The 27,769-nt window shown below is 32.3% G+C and overlaps 3 protein-coding genes across 3 annotated transcripts in view; 1 reads left to right on the top strand and 2 right to left on the bottom strand.

The window, feature by feature from the left end:
* Positions 3,346-4,957, bottom strand: LOC109325232 (oxygen-evolving enhancer protein 3, chloroplastic-like). Its single transcript, XM_019557448.1, has 3 exons — positions 4,705-4,957; positions 3,834-4,129; positions 3,346-3,589 (listed from the first exon to the last, which is right to left on the bottom strand). Exons 1-3 carry the CDS (start codon positions 4,940-4,942, stop codon positions 3,491-3,493), a joined length of 633 nt encoding a protein of 210 aa, XP_019412993.1. The 5' UTR covers positions 4,943-4,957; the 3' UTR covers positions 3,346-3,490.
* Positions 8,240-10,459, bottom strand: LOC109325226 (transcription termination factor MTEF18, mitochondrial). The gene has a single exon (XM_019557439.1). It carries the CDS (start codon positions 10,325-10,327, stop codon positions 8,666-8,668), a length of 1,662 nt encoding a protein of 553 aa, XP_019412984.1. The 5' UTR covers positions 10,328-10,459; the 3' UTR covers positions 8,240-8,665.
* Positions 19,230-27,769, top strand: part of LOC109325206 (cellulose synthase-like protein G1) — a 28,561-nt gene continuing 20,021 nt past the window's right edge. Inside the window, exons 1-8 of the mRNA XM_019557408.1 lie at positions 19,230-19,857; positions 20,353-20,445; positions 21,216-21,317; positions 21,430-21,642; positions 21,824-21,926; positions 22,189-22,367; positions 22,859-23,206; positions 23,734-24,256. Of these exons, the coding sequence (XP_019412953.1) occupies positions 19,279-19,857; positions 20,353-20,445; positions 21,216-21,317; positions 21,430-21,642; positions 21,824-21,926; positions 22,189-22,367; positions 22,859-23,206; positions 23,734-24,201 (2,085 nt within the window). The 5' untranslated portion in view covers positions 19,230-19,278 and the 3' untranslated portion in view covers positions 24,202-24,256. The remainder of the gene's footprint in view (positions 19,858-20,352; positions 20,446-21,215; positions 21,318-21,429; positions 21,643-21,823; positions 21,927-22,188; positions 22,368-22,858; positions 23,207-23,733; positions 24,257-27,769) is intronic.

Raw genomic sequence — 27,769 nt, 5'->3', positions numbered from 1 at the left:
GAACTCCCATTTTTTAAATAAATATATATATATATATATATATATATATACGTTAATCCACATCTTTGAATGGGATGGGTGTTGTTGAGATCTTTATACTCAATTAGTAAATTTATATGCATATTATATTATACTATATTATATTATATTATATTATATTATATTATATCATTACAAATTTTCATGATGATGTCAACGCGGTTATAATTCTTCCTTTTTTCTTCAAGGTGGATTCTACACATCATGGTATTTGTATACACAACACTATTCATTTTTATTGTGACTTATATCATTACTTGATTTGATTTTGTTAACCATTCCCCTAGAACCCAAAAGTGTAAAATTAATTTTGGAAAGTGTTAGATTTAATAATTAATATATCAAATACTCAAAATTTTAAGTTTTCCGAGAGTCCGAGACTCTTTACATTTTTATGTTTTTACTTGTTTAATTATTGTCGTAAGAGAATTGATAAAAGAGGAAAAAAAATTTGAATCATCATTATAAATTTAGCTTTTCAATTTCCCTTCTAAAGTAGATCTCTCACAAAGGGAGGAATCAATGAAAATAAATGTAAAACATAATTAAAAATTGTGGATTACTTTTAGTATTAATAGTAAAAAAAGGAGTGGCTTAAAGAAATATAGAATGTATACATTCGGCCTCAAAGGATCCAACATCTCTAGACTAGGAAGAGAATCTAAATCCAAATTTCAATATTTTATTGCCACTTTCGGTAAGTCAATCTTAATATTAGTATCATACAATATTTATACTGGTCATTCAATTACGTCGGTCAAAACTGGTTAAAATCGGTTATATCGGCTGGTTTTCAATTGAATTGTACTAGTCATACAAGTTGGTTTCTATTAAAATTATTTTTTTAATGAAAATAATTTATTTTTACCAAAATGTTGGTTTGGAGATCAAGCACACAACTACTACATTTTTATACATCTAAAATATGGTCTACCATATACATTTTTAATAAGTGGTATAAATAAAAATAGTTATTTTTTTCTTTATTGATTTTTCAACATTAATATTAGTAAATCGGTAATAACATTGTTAATCAGTAAATCACCGGTTGAACAACCATACCCCTATATCATACATTATCCAGTTTGATGATCGGTAAGGAATTAATAACATTGTTTTATTGTGTAAACAAGTGTCAAATACATCTAGTCTTGAAAAAAGAGGATATTAGCAAAGAGTGAGACTCTAATGGAGAGGCAAGTACTCTCAAATATTAAACAAAAACAATTTACATTTACATTTATATCCTTTGAATTTATAGTGACATTACATTATTACCCTTGAAACTAGAAGAAAAAAGAGTACTTGTCTCTCTATTAATGGAGAGAATATCTTGTTTCTACATATCCTCCTAAGTAATAAGGAATCAAGACAAAATAGTTCTTGATTAAAAATGTTTTGTTAGTTGAGTAATTTTTATTTTAAAGTTGGAAAAAAAATAATAATATTTAATCATAGTCTATTATCCTTTCTTAAGAGATTGAAGTGCACCCAAATGTATGGTATGTAAGTAATATGTACTTGCTTCCATATCATGGGTACGTTTAAGGACACAAACAGATATGTGAACTTAATGAATATAGCAACTATATTACACCTTTATTTATTTATTTTATGATAGTAGATTGATACATCTTTATCACAAAGTTGAAAGGTTTGATGTACTAGGTAATTAATTTATCATATTTAAAAGAATATTTTCATATTCTTTCTCAATTTTGGAAATCTACATAGAAATTAGATTTCATATTTGTCTAATACTAGACTAATAATAAATTACATGGGTTGTTTACAGTTGTGAAACATTAGTTAAGAATTTTATCATTACATACAAAATTTGTTCCCACCTTGTAATAGAATTAGATATATATTCTTTTTGAAAATGTGTAAAAAATGGTTTATCGATATCTAAAAAATAGTTTAAATTCATTTCAATTGACCATAACATCAAAAGAAAAAATTATATAGATTATACCCACAATTCTCTTATATCTGAGTTTAGGGTAGCATCTATTCATGTTCAATTATTAGAGCTTCTATTTGTATTTATTTAAAAAAGAATAAATTTAATATTCTTGTTGTGCTTTGTTGAGGATAGATTTGATGGCTTGAACTTGAAGATAACTTATAGACTCCAACAATAGAGATTAAAAATATGCAAAGTTGTTGATATAAGGCCTTCTTAAATATGTAGTAGTACTTCAGGAGGTCTCATACTTTCTTTTCTAATATTAATTTTGTTGGGAGATATTCATTATGGGTTAAATTGTTCTTTCGTTGGTTATATCAAAAAATATATCAAAAAATATATAAGTGGATTTGATATCATACCTTACCTAAAAACCTTAAAATATTAGGTCTATGAATTCACTAATTTATAAATTGTTGAGAGATATTCACTTCTGGCCTATGGTTTACATCTTCATTAGTTTCCCATTGTGTCGTATTGCTTGACTTAAAATACCTAAATCTAGTAACTTATAGTATGATATTGTCCCGAATCTTTAATGAGTATGTCAGCCCCTTTCTAAACTTAAACTCTATATACTTCGTCTCACTTCAACTTATATGAAAATTGTGTGCTTCTAAAGTTTGTATCAACATTTTTGGCTTTCTATTTAATTCATCTCTCCCGTCTCTCACAAAGACATGCATTGTGGCACCGATTCTCGGATATGTACACTAAGCATATCTAAGACCAATGTAAAGAAATAGAGACTCAATATTGATCAATTGTGCTCCTATGGCAAAAGAAAAATCTTATGATTCCACATCTTTTGTTCTAGAATTAACCTTAACCCCATCATACATATCATTAAATGCGTGAATGTAAACAAGTTGAACACCTTTCTTCTCTAGAGCTTCCGACAAAACCTCTCCAGACACCTTAATATACACATTTCTCTAGAGCTTCCGACAAAACCTCTCTATACACCTTAATATGCATATTCTTCAAATAAATGAAGACCATGTTCCTAGTCTAAGTGGAGCAAAGACAAAGTGTTTATAAAGGGAATATCTAGCTTCTGAACTTTTAGGAGAACTTGTACAATCTAAGCTCAAGTTCCAGTCACCTATTTATGAACAATAACACGTCTCTTTCGGGGCATGTGACTACCCCTCTCAACAAGTGTTACTCCTAGGAATCGAACTCTTGCTTTGTGTTACTTAGGATCAAGCAACACTGTGTGAAGTTTGGTCATTTTTTTTATCTTTGGTTCTTAGCTATTTTGGCAATATTGAACACCTTCAAGTTATATTCTCTTTTTAGGAGCATATAAGGTTTCAAAAACTGTAACAAGAACCTTAACAAGTGTGACATTTGATGATAATTTTGTGCTTATTTATAACAAACTTTCCCTCATTTGATTTTCTTCAAATAGCAGTCAAACAAAGTGTCTGAGAAAATCATAGACAAAAGCTTACACAAGAAAGCAACAAAGTAATCACATTACACAAATTTGGCAAGAACATCATTCAAAGTAGATACAGTCTCAGCATAGTACTTCTCTGCTTCTGGAGAACTCTTAACTTTTGCTGCATAATCCAACTGTTAAACAAAATACCAAAATCAAAATTAGAACCAGTAATTACTCTACTAAACTGACAAAGAGCCCGAGTTTTCGAATTTGTCATTCACAACTGCAATCACGGCCACAATATTGCGATTTTGGTTGCTATCGTGATCACAGTTGCAACCGCATTTGCCCAAAATTTCCTTAAACGCAAAATCATAAGTGCAATTTAAAACCATAAAAGAAGTCCTATATGATTGTCTTAGTTTGTGAACTTACATTGTTGATATCTTGGAAAAGTTTTCCAGCAAGTTCCTTGAGGGATTGCTTCTCTTCTTTCGGCTTGGAAGAGATGATAGTGTTAAGGTCATAGCGAAGATACTCGGCCCTAAGACGCAGATCGTTCTGAACAAAAGGCCAAGCCTTCTTCTCGATGAACTTCTTGACAGCAACAATTTCCTTGGCTGATTCCTTTGTCCTTTGTGCAGCCTCATTGGGAGTCAATGGTTGAATGAAGAACCTTTGTTTCAATGGAAGATCAAGGTCTCTTGCTTCATCTGAGTTCAATGTTCCAGCTGCAAAATTCCATAACACACTCACCATGGTTATAGTTTTCATCAAATTCCATTCTATACATTCAGGGAATATTTGGCTAAACAAATAAAGCATAAACTTTTTTGTTTAAAAGCTAAAGATATAGCTTCTTTATACAAGTTTCTCTAATAAGCTTATTGTAAAAGCTAAAAAAACATTATATCAAAGTTATATACTACTCTTACAAGTCCAAATAAACACTTCATATGAAACTAATCTTCTACTTCTTTTTCAAAAAAGAATTCTACTTTATTTCTTTTTTCCCATTTTTCATAATTTAATGGAACATTGAACCTTTTTACTCTACAATACTAGTTCACTTATAATTGGTATAAATATTAATACTAATACTACTGCTTCCTAGAATCTCACATCCAGTACTGGACTCTCCGATACTGATTTGTACCTGAAGCACAAGATATATATAAAACCATCTATTAGGTGAGTTGGGTCTTTCGGGCTCACGAATAGAAGTCAGATCTATGACTAAGATGTGAAGTAGTTTTTTTTAAGGTGGATCTCCTCCCGTAAATAAAGAATGCAATTAAAAACTTACGAAGTCCGCCAGAGGGTGGAGGAGGAGGTCCAACTTTGATAGGAATAGCATCAGCAAGAACAGCTTGAACAAATGATCCAGTTACCAAAGTAGTAGCAACAAGACCAATAACTCCTCTTCTACTAGTTTGTGGTTCAACAACATTGTGAGCTCTAACTATGAAACGTGTACCTGAATTTACTTTATTACCATTGCTACAAACATTGAAACTAGTCATTGAAGCCATTGCTTGAGCCATTGAATCTCTTTGATTGTTGATAATGTGAGAAAGAATAAGAAAAGGGTGTTGAAATAATTATAACGTTGTTGGGTGTGTGATCCATAGTTAGATAAAGTTGGATATGGTATTAAGTATTAACCAATCAATGTGAAAGAATTGAGGTTGTTCAATCACATGCAAGATTGTGTTACTACCTTCAACTTTTAGTGCTCTCACACGTGGATTCAGATATTAAGCAAAAAAAATTATATTTTTCATTTTTCACTCATCTTTTGTTTTTTTACTTTGTTTGTTCACCAATGTAAAAGGTGGATCAATTGAAAGCATACATAATTTAAAGACAAACTTTTAGATAAATGCTCTAATAGTTACTAATTCAATAATATTAAAAATATAATTTAATTATAATGCATACTATTATATTTAATTATTAAAAATTCTTGTCACCCAAATAAAATTATTTGAAATTTTACTAATAGTTAAAGAGAAAATACTTATTTTGGTACCTTAAATTTTTGTGAATACCAACTTAATCCCTAAAAAATAATAAATAATCAAAATGATTCCAAAAATATCAAATGTGAGTTAAAATTTATCGCAGTTGAATACTAATGTGGATTTTTATTTTTTTGGATATCAAAATTATATTTGTGAAAATTCATAACAACCATTACAAAAAGTGATACATAAGATTATGCATAACCGGATGATCGTTTAAACAATTATTTTACAAGGCTAAAATTAATCTCTAAAAAAAACTATATGTTTTTAACCTTTGAGAATAAATCTTCTAAGACATGCACACAATATTTGTTAGACACAATTGTTTTTTTCTAAAAAAGTATTGGATAATGATAATTTGCCAAATCCTAATGTAATTTAGAGTTGCTAATATGATAGGATAAAATTTTACTATTGATTTATTATATCATATTCTATATTTTATATCTCTTATAAGGAGTTGTGTTAGAAACTAGAGCTGTCAAAATGGGCTATTCAGTTAGTTCGGAATACCCAAATGGATTCGAGCTAAATTGGACTGAGGTAAAGAGTTTGGTTACAATTTATATATATCAAATTGCAGCCTAAATCCACCCTAAGTGGGTTGCGAGTTGTGACGGACTAACATGTATAATATTAAAATATATTTATTTAAAATTTAATTACTTAATCTATTTTTTTAAATATATATCATTTGATATTAATATATAACTTTTTTAACACATTTGTTATGTTCGAATCAACCAAACTCAAATTCAATATCTTGTATTTGATTTAAGACATAATATCAAGTCCATTTATATGATTTTTACATAACTATTTATTAAGTCTTTTCATTTCTACTGGACTCTCAATTCCTAACATAATATATTTGAGACTTCACTTTAATATATAAATCTTTTGGACACTATCAAAAATAATATTATATCAATTTATACTAATGATAGTATAAGACTGAACTTCATAAGGAGTAAAATCATCATCTAATATATGGTCATCATTATTTACTTAATGTACAAAGATCATTTGTATCTTCATTATCACACATTCATTGTGAAATGGTGCGAATGAAATTTAGTTGTGTGAAATTCTTTATTATGCTTTGGTTCTAAAAATTAAATCTAATTAAATACACAATTCTTTTGGTACAATTAAAAAAGGAAAAATATAATCTATATGATTTAACACTTTAACATTTCTTCTCATTTAATTTAATATATTATTTTGTTCTTTTACTTAAAAATGACATTCTCCAAAAAAAAACAAATAATATAATGTTTTAGGATTCCATCAATTTAAATTATTATCTCTAATAGATAGATTTAATTTTCTCGGATTTAGATGAATATCTGTTTAAGACCAACCACTTCAATTACCAGAAAGACTCATGAAGATGCTAACTAACTTAGGAGAATGGTTAAGTTTGGGCCTCAAAGGAAACATGCATATTGAATCATACTCTAGCCAATGAACAACAGAAATCCATGAGAACATGGAAAGGTCAAGAAAATTAAGATGCAACATGAATGATGATTGTGAATCCTAAGAAAACCATGAAATTGAATCCTAAGCCACCATTGTCTAGTTCAATCATAATCACAAATAATTTGTGCAAATATGAGTTCTAAAAGATGAAGGATACTCTTATGGTTTCACATGTCAATTAGAATCTGTCAACAATGTTCAGCTCATCTTCATTTTAGTCAATTTTTCCCAAAGCCATAATCCAAAAAGGTAGGGTCAATCTACACATGTCCAAGATTATGGTGGAACTTACGTAATATCGTGACGAGTATAACTTAAAACTGTTCTACGATGCAACAGTAGATTAGAAAACGCCATAATACTCGTCAGAAAATTTAACAAGCATGCATAACAGTATATCTAATAACCATTGCAAATAGGATCATTTTAAACTATGTTGTGAGTTCTGTAATTGAAATTGAAGGGTTAGACTTATGCTTGAGCAACTTATTTGATCACTTGCACCAAACCAGCAAGCTCAAACAGCTCACAAAATATCGAAAATTCTAGTGACATTAGTAGTTTCACAAATATTCAACACAGTTATATAGTTTTACTTTCCTAATACCATGCAAATTAAGAGCAAGTATTCCATTTAGAGCCAAAGATAAACATCAAATCTTTGTGCTAGATAAGATTTTAATTATCTGATTAACTTTTCAGGTCTGGGCCTTGGGTTTTTCAGCAGCATTTCTCAAGAAAAACAGTGCAGCTACAAAAGGATGTGCATTTTCCGATGAATCAACTGGCCATGATGAAGCTTCAGGGTCCAAACCTGCAGCAACAGAAGCAGCTTTGCTACTAATACTAAAGAAATTTTTCGAGGTCGTTCTATATCACCCTGCAGTGAATAGGTAATATCTCTCTAATCGTTGCTCTTCTACTTAATTGTTGTTTAAAAATTTCATCTCAAGTTTTGCTTGTCTTTGATCTGAATCCAAAGTATTCTTCTACAAATTAATTTATTGTTAAACAGTTGTAGTTAAGAACAAGTTGATAAAAAACAACCCTGGAATGATTCGGCAATATGATTAAACTTACAAGTTACAGCATAGTGATTCAAATGTGATCTATGAATCTTCCTAATGGTTTTCAGTTAAGTTACCTATTCTTTCTCTTGATGAATATAGTGTCATCTTGTAGGTGGCAAAGCACATGTTATGTTTTGCATAATTTTTACAAAAAACGGGTATCACACACAAGTTCGCTCTGCAGAACTTTCATTATATGTTTTTCTATATCCGACATTATGAAACCATTCAATAATTTCATATACAATTTTAAATAATGAAAAATGTGAAAACAAATTCATGAATATCAACAGAATGAAGTCAAACAGAAAGTACATATTCTTACAAATGGTCTACCTATCATACCTCGGCTCTGGTATAATAACTTCGAAGAAGCATAACTAACAGTTCATAGAATTTGTTTCTTTTTCTCCGAACTGTGATCAGGTTGTGGGAAATGAAGTAATTCAGGATAGGATGTTTGCATGTCATTGTTGATGTCTCACGGTCATTGCAAAGCAAATAAATCTGTCACAAGTTTTCAAACAATATCCTAAAGGTTTGTGTCTTCAACTCCAAAAGATGTGAAGCATAGTTACATGGTCATTTAGCCTACGTATCGCGTACTGAATACCTCGCACCGGAACCAGTACCATGTATCTATGATGTTAAGTAACCAAGTTCACGAATCTACACAATATCAGAGTCATTCTACTGACAATTTCCTAGGATAGAATTGCTCAAACCAATGTTTTGGAGCAGCTGGGTGAATTCTAGAAATACGAGCAACGAAATTCTTGTTACTAGTTGCAATCATGCTCGCAATGGAATAGTTTTTCTTAGTCAGACCCCTTTCTTTAACCCACATATGGAATCTATATCTAGGCTTAATGCGGCTCTCTAAATCATGACATAAGTATGCCGGGAAAGCGACCAAAATCTCTATGTTATTTCCCATATCCTGACAGAGAAAATTAATCTTCTGCACTAAAATTTCAGGGTTTTGGCTTAGAATCCTTGGTCGAATAGTGATCATCTTACAGACCTTTGAGAATTCGATCCCTGAATTCATGAGGCAATCGAATCGTTCCTGCAACTCACTAACATTTCCATGCAAGTCATTTAAGATACTCATGGTGAAACCATTTTCTCCAAAGCCCAAGGCATGCAAGAAATTCAACTTATTCATATTGTGAATCGGGGTTCTTGAAACACGGATTGTCTCTAAACCGCGTTGATAATCTTTATCTTGGCCTTCATTTGGATAGGTTGTGATGTAACTCGGTAACAAATGATGATCCCCATCCTTGAGTTTATTAAAGAACCACTCGTGTAAACTCAAAGCCCTCATTACACTAGGCAGATTCGACATTTTAATTGTTCCCAACGCATGAACATAATTCCGCCTTACATCCTTGAGACCTTCAGAGCTTAGACCGACGTGTTTCAACAACTTCAATACATTAATCACCGGCGTCTCCAAATTGATATTCAACAACTCCGAACTCTGTAGAATCAACAAAGCAACTTCCTCCTTCTTCACACCAAATCTACAGAAATACTCGACTTTGCGAATCAACTCCTCCTCTCCATGCTCAAGAATGACACTCTTATTCCTTCCGATGAGTTCCCCTATCTTATACTTCCCATCATTCAAATCATAAAAAACCCGAATTTTCCTACACACCTCATACCATGAATCCACACTCCCCTCAACAGACGCAGCCAAATCAAAATCCAAGAAAACCAACTTCAAATCATCCAACAACCCATGAAATTGAGAACCATGTTCCTCGTCGTCACGAAAAACAAAAGGAAAAGCCAAACACACCCCAATGACTTGAACATTACAAAAACCATATCTTTTGAAAAAACAAAGCCTACCCTTTAACTCAAAAACACTCCTCTTAAACACAGACCCACCAGTTTCCACATACAACAATCCAAGCTTATCCCAAGGGAACCCAAATTCAGAAAGCACAGCAGCAGCATCAAGAAGAGACCCATCTTCAGAAAAGAAGAACTTGTTATGAGGCAAAAAGGAATGAACTTTGGAGTAATTTATACCAATACTCTCAAAGAAAAACTCAAACTCATTAATGGGGTTGTACCTAAGGAACTTAACAAGGGATTTGAAACTAAAGGAACCACCTTGGAGTTTGGAAATAAGATTAGAGAGAGAAAGGAATGAATTTTTGGCAATTTGATCAGCATAGGGATAAGGAAGAGATCTTGTAGCATGAAGATAATCAGTGAGGACTTGTTGGGCTTGTGTTAAAGCAAGTTGCTTCGATTTTGGAGGGAGTTTTGAGAAAACTTTGGTGGTTGAGACATGGCGGTAGAGTAATATCATTGATTTCATGAACATGATTCAATAACAAGGTGCTTTAACATTCAGAGGTTGAAGGTAACATATTTCATATTTTAGGGTTTTGTTTCAGCAATTCTCATCAACTGAGAAATCAAATTGAGTGTGAAATAAATAATAACAAAAAGAATACCCTTTGCCACATTCTCACCCATGTGTTATGCTAGAGGGCTCTCACGCTAGACCCAATATAGGTACCACTCACTAAGCATAGATATAGATCGTAAATCGGACAATGTCCGGCGCGACCACATAGTTCGTATTTTTATGTTAATAGGGTATACAAATTTTGTCTATTTATTTCTTTTGTTTTGTTTGTTTTGTTTGCAAAGCCCTCGCACATTTCTATTGGTCAATGTTGGCGGCCCAAAGAAAAAATTAAGAAATTTTTAAATAAGTTATAATGTAATGTGATTTTTGGTCTTTAAAAAAATTGTAATATAATGTGATTCGTTCAACTTTATATAAAATATTAAATTTTTTGTTATTTTTTTATCTTCAATTACTTTATTTTATTTATTATATGATTCTTTTTAATTATTCAATAATGTCTGCAGGGCGCACGCAAGCCCATTTTAAAACATGTATGGCACTGAGTTTTGTTCGTTAAGTCAATATGGACATGCACGCCCCCGCTTAAATTATTACAGAATTTATGGGCATGGGCTAAATGAGTCAGGTGACCCGTTTTGCCATCTCTAGTTATAGATATGTGAGAGAATTCTTTTTTTATTTTATTTTAAGTGTAAACATATCATCCCACTTTACGAATGACAATGAGCATTCAAACTCGTGAGTATCCATAAAAATATCTACCATACGTTGAGTTTGAGTCATATTTTTGTGCATGCTAATATTTGAGACCCAAGATTTTAAGATTTTTGTTTGATAGTTCTAGATCGGATAATGAGCTACCCAGATTCACGAGTACCTGGACCTGTTATTTCTTTCCAAATATATATTTTGTTCAATCATATCTCCTGACACATGAAACGACACAAAAAAGTGAGACATCAGATATAGACTCGTCATCATCTTTATCTCACTTATACATAAGGAGGGGTGTTTCTGTGTGGGTATCCCCTCAGCCATTTTGTGGTTGGTCTCAATGGGCTACTCCATTTCTCTGCCATAGTTGCTGGGTTTGGATCAAAGAGGGTCGGCCTCATTGGGCTGGCCCTTCCCACTTTCATTTTTTTATTTCCTTAATCAAAACAAATAAATATGCATAAGGTGTTTCTGTGGAGTATTTTTTTATGCTGGTTAAGTTTATATTTTGAGTGTAATATATTTATATTGTTAATGTAAATAAAATTTATATGTAGTTATTATATCATTCATTATTGATTTTGATTAGAGTCAATGATCATTAAATATGAGAGATGAGTGATTTTTTTTCTATTATGCTTTTTGTGTTTTTGTGTATTATTTGATTTTTTCCAAAGAACTACAAATGACTTGCTACTTCATTAAAGAAAGATTGAAACATAAGTTATCATGTTAACTTCCATAAGTTTTAGTTTTTAGAGAATGAAAGTTTATTTTATCCACACTGCATTTAATGATTTTATTTCAAATTTTGCGAATAGTAGATTATACACTTGATACTACTTATGATTAGGTTGATTACTCTAAAAGATTTAAGACGCACGAGTCCATTCATTTTTATGAGTACTGAGGCATATTCTGAGTGAGATTCATGGTTTAGTTTGATGGGCATTTCATACACTTCCGTCAAACAAACCAAGAGCTTCAAGATCAAGGATCACATGCTACACTTAACATGCATTTCTTAGCCCATTAAGCAATTTAGTTATGTTTTTATTATATTTTTCTTTACTTTAGGGTGAGTGTTTTGGTGTTTTGTGTAGATTTTCTAATTAGAAACCTCAAAGATGAAGAAATCAAGCTAAAAGAAGCAACGATTTTAATTGAAATCAAGAGTTGAACAAAAAGGAGCAAACATCTTGAGGAAAGCATAAAGGCAAGCAATGCAATACAAGTGATCATCATGTTGGGAATCATTTCTAATTGATGTGGAAGTAAGACTAATGAACTTTCATAGATAAATAATTGAGTATATTTAATGATGGTTATTCTAAGGTCTTGAAGTTATTCTTTTGCTCTTGAGAACTATGAAGTCTAACTTAGAAAGTTGGAGTAACATTTTTCGATGTGTTTTGAAAACTATGACAACAATTAATCTTCTATTATATCTTTATGATGACGTGTTCTTCATCTTCACTATATAAAGGAGACTTGTGATAAAGAGAATCACAATCAAGTGAGAAAGATCAGCATAGAGAGAAAGTGAGTGAGTTTATATCCACTTAGTGTGAGACTTGTATTCCTAGTCATATACTAGAGAGAGTTTGTATTTACATTCTTTGTGGGTGAGATTGAGTGTTATCCTCTTAGTAAGAGTCAAATATTGTAATCCTACTTTCTACAGTGGAGATATTTTCTAGACTAGGTCTCGTGGTTGTTTACTTCTCACATTAATGAGGTTTTTCAACATTAAAATTATTGGTGTTATTTTTCTACTCTTCTTTATTTTCTTTATTCACGTGTCGCTTCTGCAAGTGCCCATTTTGAATCATTCAGATGAGGGAAATTAATTATGAATTTCTCAACAGTGGTATCAAAGCTACCAGGTTCATTCGGGGAGCTTAGCCTATATAGTCGAAGATGGAAGGAGCCGCTAATATCTCATTTGATGGGGATATGTTCAAGTTGACAGTTGACAACTATTCCTATTGGAAGCTCGTGATGCAGGATCATTTTTATTGCAAGGATATGCATGAGCCTATTTCTTGCAAAGACAAGTAAGAAGGTAAGAGTGACAAAGATTGAGAGCTTTTGAATCGAAAAGTTATTGCAATGATTCAGAAGTATATTGACAGAAATTTATTTGAGCATGTGTCCACATACACAAATGCATGAGTTGTGGTCAAAACTTGAATCTATAATTCAAAAGAAAACTCCTGGAAATAAAGCATCTCTTGTCAAAAGGTCATTGAAACTCGACTATAGAGATGGGCAGAACATGATAGAGCACTTGAATTTATTCAAGGGTCTTGCCAATCAATTGACAAAAATAGATATGAAGATAGATGATGAGCTACAAGCACTTCTACTACTAAGTTCGTTGCCTGAAAGTTGGGATACATTGGTGGTCACGCTCAACAACCTAGTCCCTTATGGGAAGGTCTCAATGGACACTGTTTCAGATAGTCGATTGAATGATGAATCCAGAATGAAAGAACAGAGTACATCCTTCCATTCTAAAGCAAATGTTGTGGAGGGGCGTGGAAGAAGTGAAAATCATGGGATGGATCTCATGGAAGAAGCAAAAGTAAATTCAGAGGTTGCTCTCAATAGTACGAGGTCAATAATATGTTATTATTATAGTAAAGAAGGTCATAAGATATCTGAATGTAGGTCCTGAAGAGAGACCAAAAAGCTAGAAATGTCCATGAAGATTTAGTTGATTGAAGGAAAAATGATCATAAGCTTACCACAGTCGTCGCCGCAAACGATGATGTTCTTCTCATTAGAGAAGACAGTTACCTAAACTTTGCATATGGTGATTATGCTTGGATCGTTGATTTTGATGCTTCTTTCCATGTAAGTCCACATGAAGATTTCTTCTCAAACTATAAGAAATGTGATTATGGTACTGTGAAAATGGGAAACCATATTACAAACAAGATTGCGAGAAGTTGTGATATTATGTTGCTAATAGACACACGAGGAAAGCTTGTACTGAAGGATGTGAGACATGTCCCAGATATACATCTCAACCTTATCTCAACAGGTAAGTTGGATTATGCTAGTTTTATAAGTCACTTTGGTGCTGAAAAGGGAAACTAGCAAAAGGCAACCTAGTCATTGTTAGAGGCTCGAATGAAGAATTTTTGTACATTATGCAAAAAGGAATTTGTTTTGGAGAAGCAAATGTTGCTACTGACTCCAAAGATCTTTGGCATAGGAGATTGGGGCACACAAGTGAGAAGGCACTTCAGATGCTCGCCAAAGACCACCTTCCACGTATAAAAGGTCAAATTTTAGACTCATGTATTGATTGCCTTTATGGTAAACAACATATAGTCAATTTTCGGAGTATATTTAATCCCTCATGGAGAGATTAAGTACTTGAATTGGTGCATTCAAATATTTATGCACCATCTGGAAGATCTCTTTGAGGAGCCTACTACTTTGTCAGATTCATAGATGATCACTTCAGAAGAGTATAGGTGTACTTGTTAAAAAGAAAAGATCAAATACTATCGGCACTCAAAGAGTTCCATGCACTAGTGAAGCGTGAGATTGGGAAGAAGTTGAAATGTCTACAAGTAAACAATGGTGGAGAGTATCATTGTCCATTTGAAGCCTATTGCAAGGCTTATGGTATCAGACTAGAGAATACACCACCAAAGACTCATCAGTTGAATAGAGTAGCTGGGAGGATGAACCACACAATTGAAAAGAAGATCAGATGCATGTTGCAAGATGTCAACCCCCCTAAGTGTTTCTGGGGAGAGGCAGTAAAGACTAAAGTAGACCTCATAAATCACACACCTTTAAGACCCCTAAACGGATAAATTCTAGAGAAAGTATGGTACAATAAGAAGGCATCATTCAACCATCTGAGAGTATTCAAATGCAGAGCCTTCATTCACATTCCAAAAGATGAGAGAAAGAAGCTAGATGCTAAGACCAATGAGCGTATTTACCTTGGGTCCTTACAGGATGAATTTGGGTACAAATTGTGGGATCAAATAAACAAGAAAGTTGTGAGAATTAGAAATGTTGTGTTCTTTGAGGATCAAATGATAGAAGATGTTCAAAGTAAAAACCAGCGCAAGTCTGAAGTTTACATTGATTCAGTGGGAGGGATTCCTCAACTGACAGATCCTGATCATCATATAGATCCAGAACAGATAGACCAACAGGTAGATCTTGCTCACATAGAACTTGACTAGATTAATGAAGAGTCGGATCATGATGAAGTGGGTTAGACACACAAATGTATCAAGAACCCAAGCTAGTAGTGCATTAGACGCAAGTTGAGTGAGGTGCTCTGGAAGAGGCATAATACCTTCTTCAAAGTATCCTGAAGAAGATTATATCACATTGACAGATAATGATGAACCACAAGGCTTCTTAGAAGCTATGCAGACACCTGATAAATAAAAGTGGATTGAAGCCATGGAAGATGAGATGAACTCGTTACATGAGAACCACACTTATTATCTGGTGGAGTTTCCCAAAGGAAGAAAAGCCTTAAAAAACGGGTTTATAGTCTTAAAGTTGAATAAGGAAGCTCAAGACCACGATACAAAGCTCAGATTATTGTTAAAGGATGCAATTAGAAGAAATGAGTTGATTTTGATGAGATATTCTCACCAGTGGTGAAGTATTCCTCCATAAGAGTAGCATTCGATCTAGAGCTAGCCTAAACTTAGAAGTTTAACAACATGATGTCAAAACAACTTTCTTACATGGAGAATAAAAAAAGAAATCTATATGGAGCAACCTGAAGGTTATGAAGAATCGGGCAAGGAACACTTAGTATGTCATTTGAATAAGAGTTTATATGATCTGAAGCAAGCCACGACACAGTGGTACAAGAAGTTTGAATTCTTCATGACCAAATACAGTTTCAAGAAGACAACTAATGATCATTGTGTATTCATTAACAAGTATGAATATGAAAACTTTGCTATCCTTCTCTTATATGTTGATGATATGTTAATCATTTGTCGTGACAAAACCAATATTGTTGATTTGAAGAATGCTTTAAGCAAATCTTTTACTATGAAAGATTTGGGTCTTGCAAAGCAGATTCTTGGAATAAGGATAATCAGATATCGTTCCAAGAAGTAGTTATGGCTATCACAAGAGAAGTACATTGAGAAATTTCTCAAGAGATTCAACATGGATAAGGCAAAACCTATTAGTGTTTCACTTACTGGACATTTCAAGTTAACAACAATGCAATGTCCAACTAGTGATGAAGAAATGAAAGAAATGATCAAAATGCCTTATTCCTCTATGGTAGGAGCCTAATATATTTAATGATTTGTACAAGACCAGATATTGCCCATGTAGTTGGAGTTGTGAGTCGGTTCTTGTCCAATCCCGACAAAAAACATTGGAATGCAGTAGAGTGGATGTTGAGATATCTGAGGGGAACTACCAAAAGATGTTTATGTTTTGGTAATGAAGATCTTATGTTAGTATGATACACAGATGTTGGCATGGCTGGATATAGAGATTCTAGAAAATCAACATTAAGTTATCTAACTACATTTGTATGGACAGCTGTATCTGGGCAATCCAAGTTACAAAAATGTGTTGCATTATCAACAATTGAAGTAGAGTATTGCAGCATCCGAAGCTGACAAGGAGATAAAATATATGAAAAATATCTTGCATGAGTTGGATCATATTCAAGATAGATATGTTTTGCACCATGACAATTAAAGTGCAATTCACCTAGCTAAGAATCCTATGTTTCATTCTCAGACAAAGTATATTGATTATCGTTATCATTGGATACGAAATGCTTTAAAGGATGGTGAGTTGCAGCTAGAGAAAAATCGTACAGATAACAACTGGTCCAACATGATGACCAAGATAGTTCACTCAAGAAGTTAACAGTCTGTTATAGAAGTGCACGACTGGTGATACCCCTCAATTAATTCAGGAAGGGGAGATTTGTTGGGAAAGCAAGACTAATGAACCTTGGTAGATGAACCATTGAGTACATTCAATGATGACTATTCCAATGTCTTGAAATTATTCATTGACTCTTAAGAACTATGAAGTCTAACTTAGAAAATTGGAGTAACACTTTTCAAGGTGTCTTGAAAAGTATGACAATAATTAATCATCCACTATGTCTTTATGGTACAATCTTCTTTCGCTTCACTATATAGAGGAGACTTGTGAGAATAGAAGCACAAGCAAGAAAGAACAACATAAAGATAAAGTGAGAGAGTTTATATTTGCTTAGTGTGATACTTGTATTCCTAGTGAGATACTAGAAAGAATTTGTATTTCCATCTTTTTTGGGTGAAATTGAGTGTTATCTTCTTAGTAAGAGATAGTCAGATATTATATTCCTACTTTCTATAGTGGAGATATTTTCTGGATCATGTCATGTGGTTGTTTTCTTATCACATTGAAGAGGTTTTTTCACATTTTTGGTGTTATTCTTTTACTCTTCTCTATTTTTTTATTCAATTGCCCCTTCCGCAAGTGTCCATTTTATATCATACAGAGGAAGAAAATTGATTCTTAATTTCTCAACACACCAAATGAAGAACAACTACGAAATTGTGTGGTTAACCATGGTCCTGTTTTGGAGATTAGATAAAGATATAATTTTCCAGATAGTGATTCACGACTTGATCGTAAGAAAAACCCACCATTCATTCATGAAATATGACACTTATGTAATAGAATGGATATCTCTTGTTCCGGTCAAATAAATAAAAAATGATAAAACAAAATTATATTACGCAGCGTTATTTATTAGACAGAAATAGAAAGAGATTGAGTTTTTGGAATGGATAATCTCTATTATATGTAGCATAGCAAACTAAAGCTTCCGAAATTCTAAGATACAAGGTCCCATTGAGGCAATTGTGTTGTGAACTTGTAATTGGTGGAACTCGAAAAACCATCCCATAGGTCGAAACCTTATAATTTAATTGTCGGTTGGGTCAACCTTTAGTCCAAAGTCTAAACCAAACAACCTAATGTTCCTCCTTTGCACTAATGAAGAATTGCATAAATTAATGGATCAAATGATGGGCATAATAGACAAGAAGGTAATAGTAGTACATCTGTATCATATCCTATTCAAAAGTGAAAACGTTATCTCTTACTATAAGTTTTATATATTTTATTGTATTTATGATTTATGTTTAATTATCACTAAATCTTCAAAAAAATAAAAATAATACAAATGAATGGTTGATAATATAGTGACTATTTATAAATCTTCATACTAGTTGTATAGTAAACTAATTTTTCGGAAAATTAAAATTTTAACAATAAAAAAATAGCCACGAGGGTGGCAATCTGAGATTCTGAGCCATGTGTTATGCGAGCTCTTTTGGCGATATGTTTCTCCTAAATATAATAATGATAGAGCGAGTACCACGCTAAACATAATATATGTACCACAACACTATTACTTTATATTATTTAGTATTTACCCAATCTATTCACCTACCTTTTCTTTATTTTACTTGTTTTTTCTCCAACTCCATAATGAACATCTACTACTAACACATTAATTTATATATTCTCTTTCTTAAACCACTCACATTTTTATAATAATTAATTTAAATCAATATCAAAATTAAGTCATAAAATAAAGAGACCAATAAGATATTGGTCTAATAGTGTAAGGCACCGCTAAATCTTAGAATGACCAAAGTGATAGAAGTTTGATTTATGAGAGTGATATTTGTTGTGAGTGACAATCATGCATCTCGAAAATGATTAATTCCTTACATAAAAGATAATGATACCTGATACAAAAAACTAAAATAAAGAGAGTTCCCTTATTTAAGAACATAAATCTTCTATATGTAGCCACTAATATATATCATTTTTATTACGTTAACTTGCTAAAGAAATTATTTTCTTTACAAAACAAATTATCAGAATTTTCAATGATATGAGAGACAAAGAAAGTGACTTAAATTAGTGAGCTTAGTTATTTAATTAGCAAACCTTTATTTGTTTCATGTTTAAACATAACATTTTCCAAAGTAAAGGTCTACATAATATTTTATACTAAATGATAAAGGGTTATTATTATTTTTTGTCAACTTTCATTGATTTTGACTCATATGGCTTTGATGCCATATATAATAACTTCTTGAAGTAAGTAACATGGCAAGAAGCTCAAGAAACTATTGTAGTGAATAATGGCCACCTTCACTCTTCACACTGAAACCGTTCAATCATGGCTTTTCCTTAGTAGACTTCACATAATTTCTCACTTACTTGTTGTTCTCTCACTCTTCTACTATCGCCTCATCCATGACACTACTACACCAACCCTACCATGGATTCTCCTCACCGGAGCTGAGCTTCTTTTGGCCATCCTATGGTTCTTCAACCAAGCCTTCCGGTGGCATCCGGTGTTACGGTCGGTTAAGATAGAGAACTTGCCTTTGAATGCCAGCCTACCAGGGCTTGACATCTTTATTTGCACACTTGACCCTGAGAAGGAGCCAACTGTAGAAGTCATGGAAACCGTCATATCGGCAGTTTCCATGGATTACCCACCAGACAAGCTCGCCGTGTATCTTTCTGATGACGGCGGGTGTCCGGTGACTTTGTATGGTATTAGAGAGGCTAGTGAGTTTGCTAAGGTGTGGGTTCCTTTTTGCAACAAGTATGGGATAAAGTCAAGGACTCCAAAGGTTTTCTTCTCATCCATAGGGGAAGATGAGCAACTTATTAGAAGTGATGAATTTAGGGTAGAACATGAGGAGATCAAGGTATGTATATGTTATTATTAATTGAAATTTAACTTTAATCTACTTTTTTCTTATTCAATGTAATTTAAACTTGACTTCAATGAGTTCAATCTTTTTTTATTTGGATAAAACCTTTGGTCATTTAGTACTATAGCATGAAAAGTGTTTTATACAGTAATGGATGGATTATTTTGATATAGTAATAGATAGAAGAGTTGATTATCACTTTGATATTCAAAAGTTAAAAGTGTCATTAGTTTGATTAATATCTTAAGAGAAAAACTATAGGAACAAGTGATAGCATTAAGAATGGTGTAGAAATCAAGTATTTATCAATACATATTTTATTATAGGATATTATAACCTATGAATCTGATCCTATATAGTGAAAATAATACATGCTTTTTATTTGATAATGTTTCTTATTTATTTTAGTTTCTTGAGAATTAATTCTTGTAGTGTGAGCTACAAAAATAAAATTTATTTGTGCTAATGTGATGTTTTATTATTTTGCAGGCTAAATATGAGAGAATGCAAAAAAATATTGAGAAATTTGGTTCAGACCCTCAGAATCTTCGTATTGTTAGTGATAGACCTGCTCAAATAGAGGTACACTAAAAAATAGCAACTTTTGACTTTCCAAGTTAAGATTAAGAGTGAATAAATAAGTATATACACATTTTGGTACTTGAAATCTGAAATTGTATTTAATAAATAAAAAATGATTTATTTAAGTATGTGATCTCCATAATAGTTTCTTAATCAGTTTTCTATTACTTTGTTTTTTAGTCAATTAAATAATATTATCACTTCCTTCACTAAAATAAAGTATGAGTTCAAACTTCATTACCTGTCTACACTACACAGTACACATTACATTAAGAAAGATATATTATTTGAATAATCATTTTTTACAATTTTTAAGCAATTTTATTTTTATCAGGATGAGTACATATATTATGTATGAAATATTATTAACAAAAATAAAGTTAACCTATTTTATCTTTATTCTAGCAACACTTCCTGCATTCACTACTTGAGTAATAGAGTGCAATTAGAAACCTCAGTGGCTTGTTAAAAAAAACTTTTTTTTTTGTTTTTCCATAGCTTTTTCAACAACAAAAAAATGAATATGAATAAAATTTGCTAGTATATTTCGGATGAATATAATATTTACATATTTTCTGTATAAATTTTTATATACAATTGTTATATCATTCACTATTCATTCAGATTACTTTTTTTTTAAGGTTGATGATGATTAAGAAATTTACATTGTCATCCACAGGTTTAAGAAATTTATATAAATTGTAGATAATTTTATGTGAATATAAAAATCTCTTAATGATTGATGAGTTGATATGTTAATTGACTTTTAGATTATAAATGAGGAACCAGGAACTCCTCTTGTTGTATATGTGTCTCGTGAAAGAAGACCATCTCTTCCTCACAAATTCAAAGGAGGAGCTCTCAACACATTGGTTTCTTCTCTTTCTCTCTAAATATTATATTTATTTATGAATAAATGTGTATATATATATATATATATATATAATATATGCTTTTAATGCATGTAATAAATTGTTGTTGCAGTTTAGAGTATCAGGTTTATTAAGCAATGGGCCTTATGTACTTGCTGTGGATTGTGACATGTTTTGTAATGATCCATCATCAGCCAAACAAGCCATGTGTTTCTTCCTTGATCCTCAAACTTCCAAATATATTTCATTTGTTCAATTCCCTCAAATGTTTCATAACCTTAGTAAGAAAGACATTTATGATAATCAATCAAGGACTGCTTTTAAGGTAACCCCACATCCTAACTTTTTAATCCCCTTCTTTTTTATTATCAAATATGTTTTTAATTCCGGTAAAACAACTTTTTTTTATTAACAGAATAGTTCGATCCATATAGTCGATTTTACTTAGTAAAATAAAGACTTGATTATTGATGTTGTTTGATATGGACGAAAATAAATAAATGTAGACAATGTGGCAAGGCATGGATGGACTAAGAGGTCCTGGTCTTTCTGGAAGTGGCAATTACTTAAACAGAAGTGCATTATTATTTGGAGGTCCAAATGAAAAAGGTACATGTGAGATGGATGTTTATTCACTAATATATTTTTTTACTACTTAATGTATTTATCAATTTCACTCAATTTGATAAGTAAGATAGAATTTGTATGGTCTTGCTTGTTAATAAAGCCCCACTCAAATAATCTTCTTAGAAATTCCTAATCATGATTGTATTGTATAATATAGTAAGTCTAACAATTGATATTATTGTTTTATATTATATTCTTCCAAGAAACAAGGTAACTAATTTTCTATAGGATTCTATGATTTCAGATAACTATTTACTTGATGCTCAAAACTACTTTGGGAAATCTACAATGTTCATAGAATCACTGAAGGTCATAAGTGGACAACAAACTGCCAAAAAGAATATTCCAAGGGATGCAATTTTGAATGAAGCTCAAGTAGTAGCCTCTTGTTCCTATGAAACAAATACAAAATGGGGTACAGAGGCAAGTCTATATAACATTTGTGAATGCAGATATTTAAATTACGGTTGTAGTAGAGATTGCAATTACTGTAATTATGGTCACAATTGTGGTTATTGCAATTGTGGTTACAGTTGCGGTTATTACGATTGTAGCCACAGTTGCAGTTATTCCAATTATGGTCAAGGTTGCGGATTGTGGTCATTGTGGCTGTAGGGATGCAAATTGTGGTAGTTGCGATGCAGATTGCGGTTTTTGCAGTGTGAAGTACTTTTTGATTAAAAAAATATTTTTGAATTTGATGCAACCACGATATGGTTGCACTACAGCCTGATGTGACCGTATTATTATGAATCAGTGTCACACCACAATTGCGATGGAATGTGGTTACATCAGCCATCATAACAACAATATTGCGGCCGTATCACATGATACATCGCGCAATTTAAATCACATGCATTATCTTAAATTAGATGGTTATTATGGACTAAAATTGAGAACTTTGACACTGATAGGTTGGATTCTCATATGGGATATTATTGGAGAGTACTATCACTGGTTATCTATTACACAGTAGAGGATGGAAATCAGCATATCTTTATCCAAAAACACCTTGTTTCTTAGGTTGTGCCCCAACTGATATCAAAGAAGGAATGCTTCAATTGGTGAAGTGGTTATCTGAGTTATGTTTACTTGGAGTTTCCAAATACAGCCCTTTTACTTATGGCTTTTCAACAATGCCATTTTTCCATGCTCTCACTTATTGCTTCTTAGCAACATCATCATTATATTCTATAGTCTTCATACTTTATGGCATTGTACCTCAAATATGTTTCTTCAAAGGAATCCCTGTCTTTCCAAAGGTCAACTTCCTATTCTCAACAATGCATACTTATTTATTTCTTATACTTTATGTTTTCTATTTTCACTAATATGTTCCTATAACTTTTTCCTTCATTCAGCATATGATATAGTTAAATGTTAGGAGTCTCACATCGAGTAGAATAGTAAACTAAATATGGTACTTAAGTCATGGGGCTCTTCCACCTAATAAGCTAGTTTTTTAGGTTGAGCTATTCTCATGTGCTTAAGTCCTAACAATAAGTTAAGACTCATTTAGTCCATATAAAGTTTTCGTCTTTTGGTTTTAGTCTCGTTAAAAAATCGACGAAATCCCTATACACTGTTTGTTTTAATTTTAGTCTTTGTCATCACCCAGAGTTTGTTAAGTGTTTATGCGACATTACGTTTCGAAATCAATACTTAACGGACTCTGATTAGTGACAAGTACTAGCATCAAAATAAACGAGTTTACATTGACTTGGATCAAAACTTTACAAGGACTAAGAACATATTTAAGGCAAAAATTAATTATGTTTCTATGTAACAGGTTACAGATCCATGGTTTGCAGTGTTTGCATTCCTATACATAGCAACACAGATTCAACATTTGATTGAGGTTCTTTCTGGTGGAGGGTCAATAACAATGTGGTGGGATGAACAAAGAATATGGATATTAAAATCAGTTACAAGCTTATTTGCAATAACAGAAGCAATAAAGAAATGGTTAGGATTAAACAAGAAGAAATTTAGCTTATCAAACAAAGCTATTGACAAAGAGAATCTAAAGAAATATGAACAAGGTAGGTTCAATTTCCAAGGTGCAGCATTGTACATGTCTCCTATGGTTGTGTTACTCATTGTGAACATTGTTTGTTTCTTTGGTGGTTTATGGAGACTAGTTAAAGTCAAAGATTTTGAAGACATGTTTGGTCAACTTTTCTTGGTTAGTTATGTAATTGTTCTTAGTTATCCCATTCTTCAGGCAATAGTAACAATGAAAAGTAAGAGTGGGTAGGGAACTTTTTTTGTTGTTCATAAAAGTGGGTATTGAATTTTGAGTACAAATAAATGGATAATATGTATCAATGTGTCTTGGAATGGAATTGCTTTACTACATCATGCAACATATTGATTTTTCATTAGCATCAATATTGATTTTCCACTATGTATTAGAATAAAAAGAAGCAAAACAATTAGTGAAATGAATTCCAAAACCTTTTTTCTATCCATTTTCCTTTCCAATCATTGATTATTGTGATAAAGACATTTCATCACAAATATGAACCATGAACAAGAACCTTTTGTAAGAAAACATATAGTTTAGGCCAGTATTCATTGATTAAGATTTAAGGGTGAGTGTCGACGTGATAGTAAGGTTGTTTGCATCGTGACCCAAAAGTTATAAGTTTATCCCTTTTTAATTCCTCAATCAATACACATTTACACTTAATGTTATTTGATGTAACGTATAAGGCAAACAATCTTGTAATAAAAATGCCGGATAAGTTACAAGTGTAATATATTTACATTCTCCATATAAAGATTTATATATATTTAATACATTATTTATTGTTCATTTGTATTAATTTCTTTTGAAAATTTAATAATGATTAAAATAAAAATAATAGATGATACAGTAAAAGTGTATATAAAACTCATATATTATCAATACATACATTTTTTTTTGGTAAGAAAATACCTAGTTCTAATTATATTACTGATGACAATTGTATGAAAATGTAACCTCATTCTTGAAATCACAATATTATAGTCACAATGACGATAATAGGGTATAATATTTATTGTCATCTTATTCTTATATTTTTATACAATGTTGTACCAAATATTGTATATTAACATTCTTCTAGGATTCTTACTATCAAGTGTTAAATATGGTATCTCATTGAGCAATGAAGAAGAAACACAAGAATGAAAACTGAATAAAAGATTAAGGTGGATAATACTTGGGCTTTTCATTGATGAATTTACTCTAAACAAGGAAAAGCAATTTTGTAGAATAATGTGGTGGTTAAACTAACTAAAATAATCACCTGAAACTTAACAGACTTACTAGAAATAATAGTGGGCCTAATAATAACAAGACTAAGCCCAAAAACCAAAAGAAGAAAACTAAAACAAAGCCAACTATACCTCATTGTGTTTATGTATCTCCAAGTCATCTTCCTTGTTATCATTCTTTCTTTGATCACTTTCAACATCCCAAGTTTGGAGTGCAGCTTATGAAATAATCGAGGTGACAAGGATTTTGTCAAAATGTCTGCAATTTGAGATGCAATGGGTATATACAATAGGTGCAACAATCTAGTTTGAATCATTTCCCTTATTGAATGGCAGTCAACTTCAATGTGTTTGGTCCTCTCATGAAAAACGGGGTTGGCTGCTATATGGAAGGCTGCTTGGTTATCGTAGTAAAGCATCACTCGTTCTGAATGAGGAATCTGTAAATTATGCATCAGGTAGCTCAACCACTATGCATCACAAGCAGCCGAGGTCGTGGCTCTATACTCTGCATCAGCTGAGGATCTTGCTACAACTCTTTGTTTCTTGCTTTTCTATGAGATGAAAGCATTCCCTAGATAAAAGCAGTAGCCATAAACATATTTTCTTGAGTCAGGACATGCTGCCCAATCTGAATCTGTATACCCTTTTATCTTGAGATCTGAACCTACAGGAAAGAAAACCACAATGCTAATGGATCCTTTGAGATATCTAAGGATTCTCTTCGCTCCCTCATAATGAGCATTAGCAGGTGCAGATAGGAGTTGGCTTAAGTGGCCAACTGAAAAGCTAAGATTCGGTCTAGTATGGGTTACGTATAAAAGTTGGCCCACGAGTCTTCTATAGATACTAGGATTAGGGAATGGTGTGCCAGTTTCTGAACTAATTAGCTTCTTTGCATAGTCCATTGGAGTGGAACAGGGTCTATAGTCTAGCATCCATGTTTCTTCCAACAGATCCATGGCATATTTTCTTTGATACAATACAATACCTTTGTCAGATCTGACTATTTCCATTCCTAGGAACTATTTCAATTGACCAAGATTTTTTATGTTGAATTCTAAGTTGAGTAGGTCTTTTATGCAATTAACTTCTACTATGTCATTTCCTACCAAAACAAGATCATCTACATAGACAAGGATAGTAGTAAAACTAGAAGGATTAGATTTAATGAAAAGAGAATGACCAGTATTAGATTTTTGATAACCTAATTGAAGAAGAACTCCAGTTAGCTTGGCATGCCACTGCCTGCTGGCTTGCTTAAGACCATAGAGAGATTTCTGAAGTTTGCACACAAGTCCAGTTTGGTTGACAATGAGCCCATGAGGGATCCTCATATAAACCTCCTCTTTTAGGTCTCCATGGAGGAAAGTTATGTTGACATCTAGCTGGTGTAGGTGCCATTTCTTGGTTGAGGCAAGTGATAAGATCACTCTGATTGTAGTCATCTTGACTACAAGGCTAAGGTTTCCATATAGTCAACCCCCTCTATTTGGGTGAAACCTTTGGCCACAAGTCTAGCCTTGTGTCTTTCAATAGATCCATCTAACCTATATTTCAGTTTAAACACCCATTTACACCCTATAGCTTTCTTAGTACTAGAAAGGGTAGTCATGATCCAGGTGCCATTAGCATTGAGAGCATCAAGCTCTTTCTCGATGACATGTTTCCAACAATCTTGTTTGATTGCTTCATTAGAAGTATTTGGTTCTTTATTGGAAGAAATGATAAGAGAGTAATGCTTATGACAGGAAAATAAATGATCATAAGACACATTTTTTCATAAATGATACCTTATATTTGAAGACTCTAGTGTGACTGAATGAGAAGCAGATGTGGTCAAAGTGCAATGACAGTCCTGCAAATAGTGAGGCATATGCTTAACTCTTAGAGACTTTCTAGTAGTTTAAGTAGTGACATTACTGTCCTCATTGTTTTCAATAGATGAAACAAATTGAGAATTGTTAGGATCATAGTTGGCCAAATTGTTGGTAGGTATAGTGGACTTAATTCCATTGGAAGTATGATAGGTGGAAATGGATTCCTCATTGATGTTGTTGATGTCATTATCAACTTTATAACCAATGTCATTCTCAATAGGTAAGACTAACCCATGGTCCCTTTTAGTGCATATCGATTCCTTGGAAGGAAACATTCTTAGATATGAAGATTTCATGACTATTGACATATTATACAATATATCCTTTTACTCCTTTTTTCTGGTCCTAAGAACACACATCTCTTAGATCTAGGATCCAATTTCTTCCTTTGTGAAGTAATAGTGGCAGCATAGCAAAGACATCAAAAAATCCTAAGGTTAGAGATGTTTGGAAATTCTTTATACAAAACATGAAAAGGACTATCATTTGATAGATAAACATTAAGTTGTCTATTAATTAAATATACAACATGTGCCATAGCAAAGTTCCAAAAATAGTGAGGAAGATTAGATTGAAAAATCAAATATCTAGTAACACCAAGGATGTGTTGGTTTTTCCTTTCCACCACCCCATTTTGCTGAGGTGTTTCAACAAGACTTGTTTGATGCTCGAATCCTTTTTCTG

Source organism: Lupinus angustifolius, chromosome LG01 (genome assembly GCF_001865875.1).
Source record: "Lupinus angustifolius cultivar Tanjil chromosome LG01, LupAngTanjil_v1.0, whole genome shotgun sequence".
NCBI classification, from domain to species: Eukaryota; Viridiplantae; Streptophyta; class Magnoliopsida; order Fabales; family Fabaceae; genus Lupinus; species Lupinus angustifolius.
The sequence above is the reverse complement of the archived record's forward strand: the minus strand, read 5'-3'. Positions and strand labels throughout refer to the sequence as shown.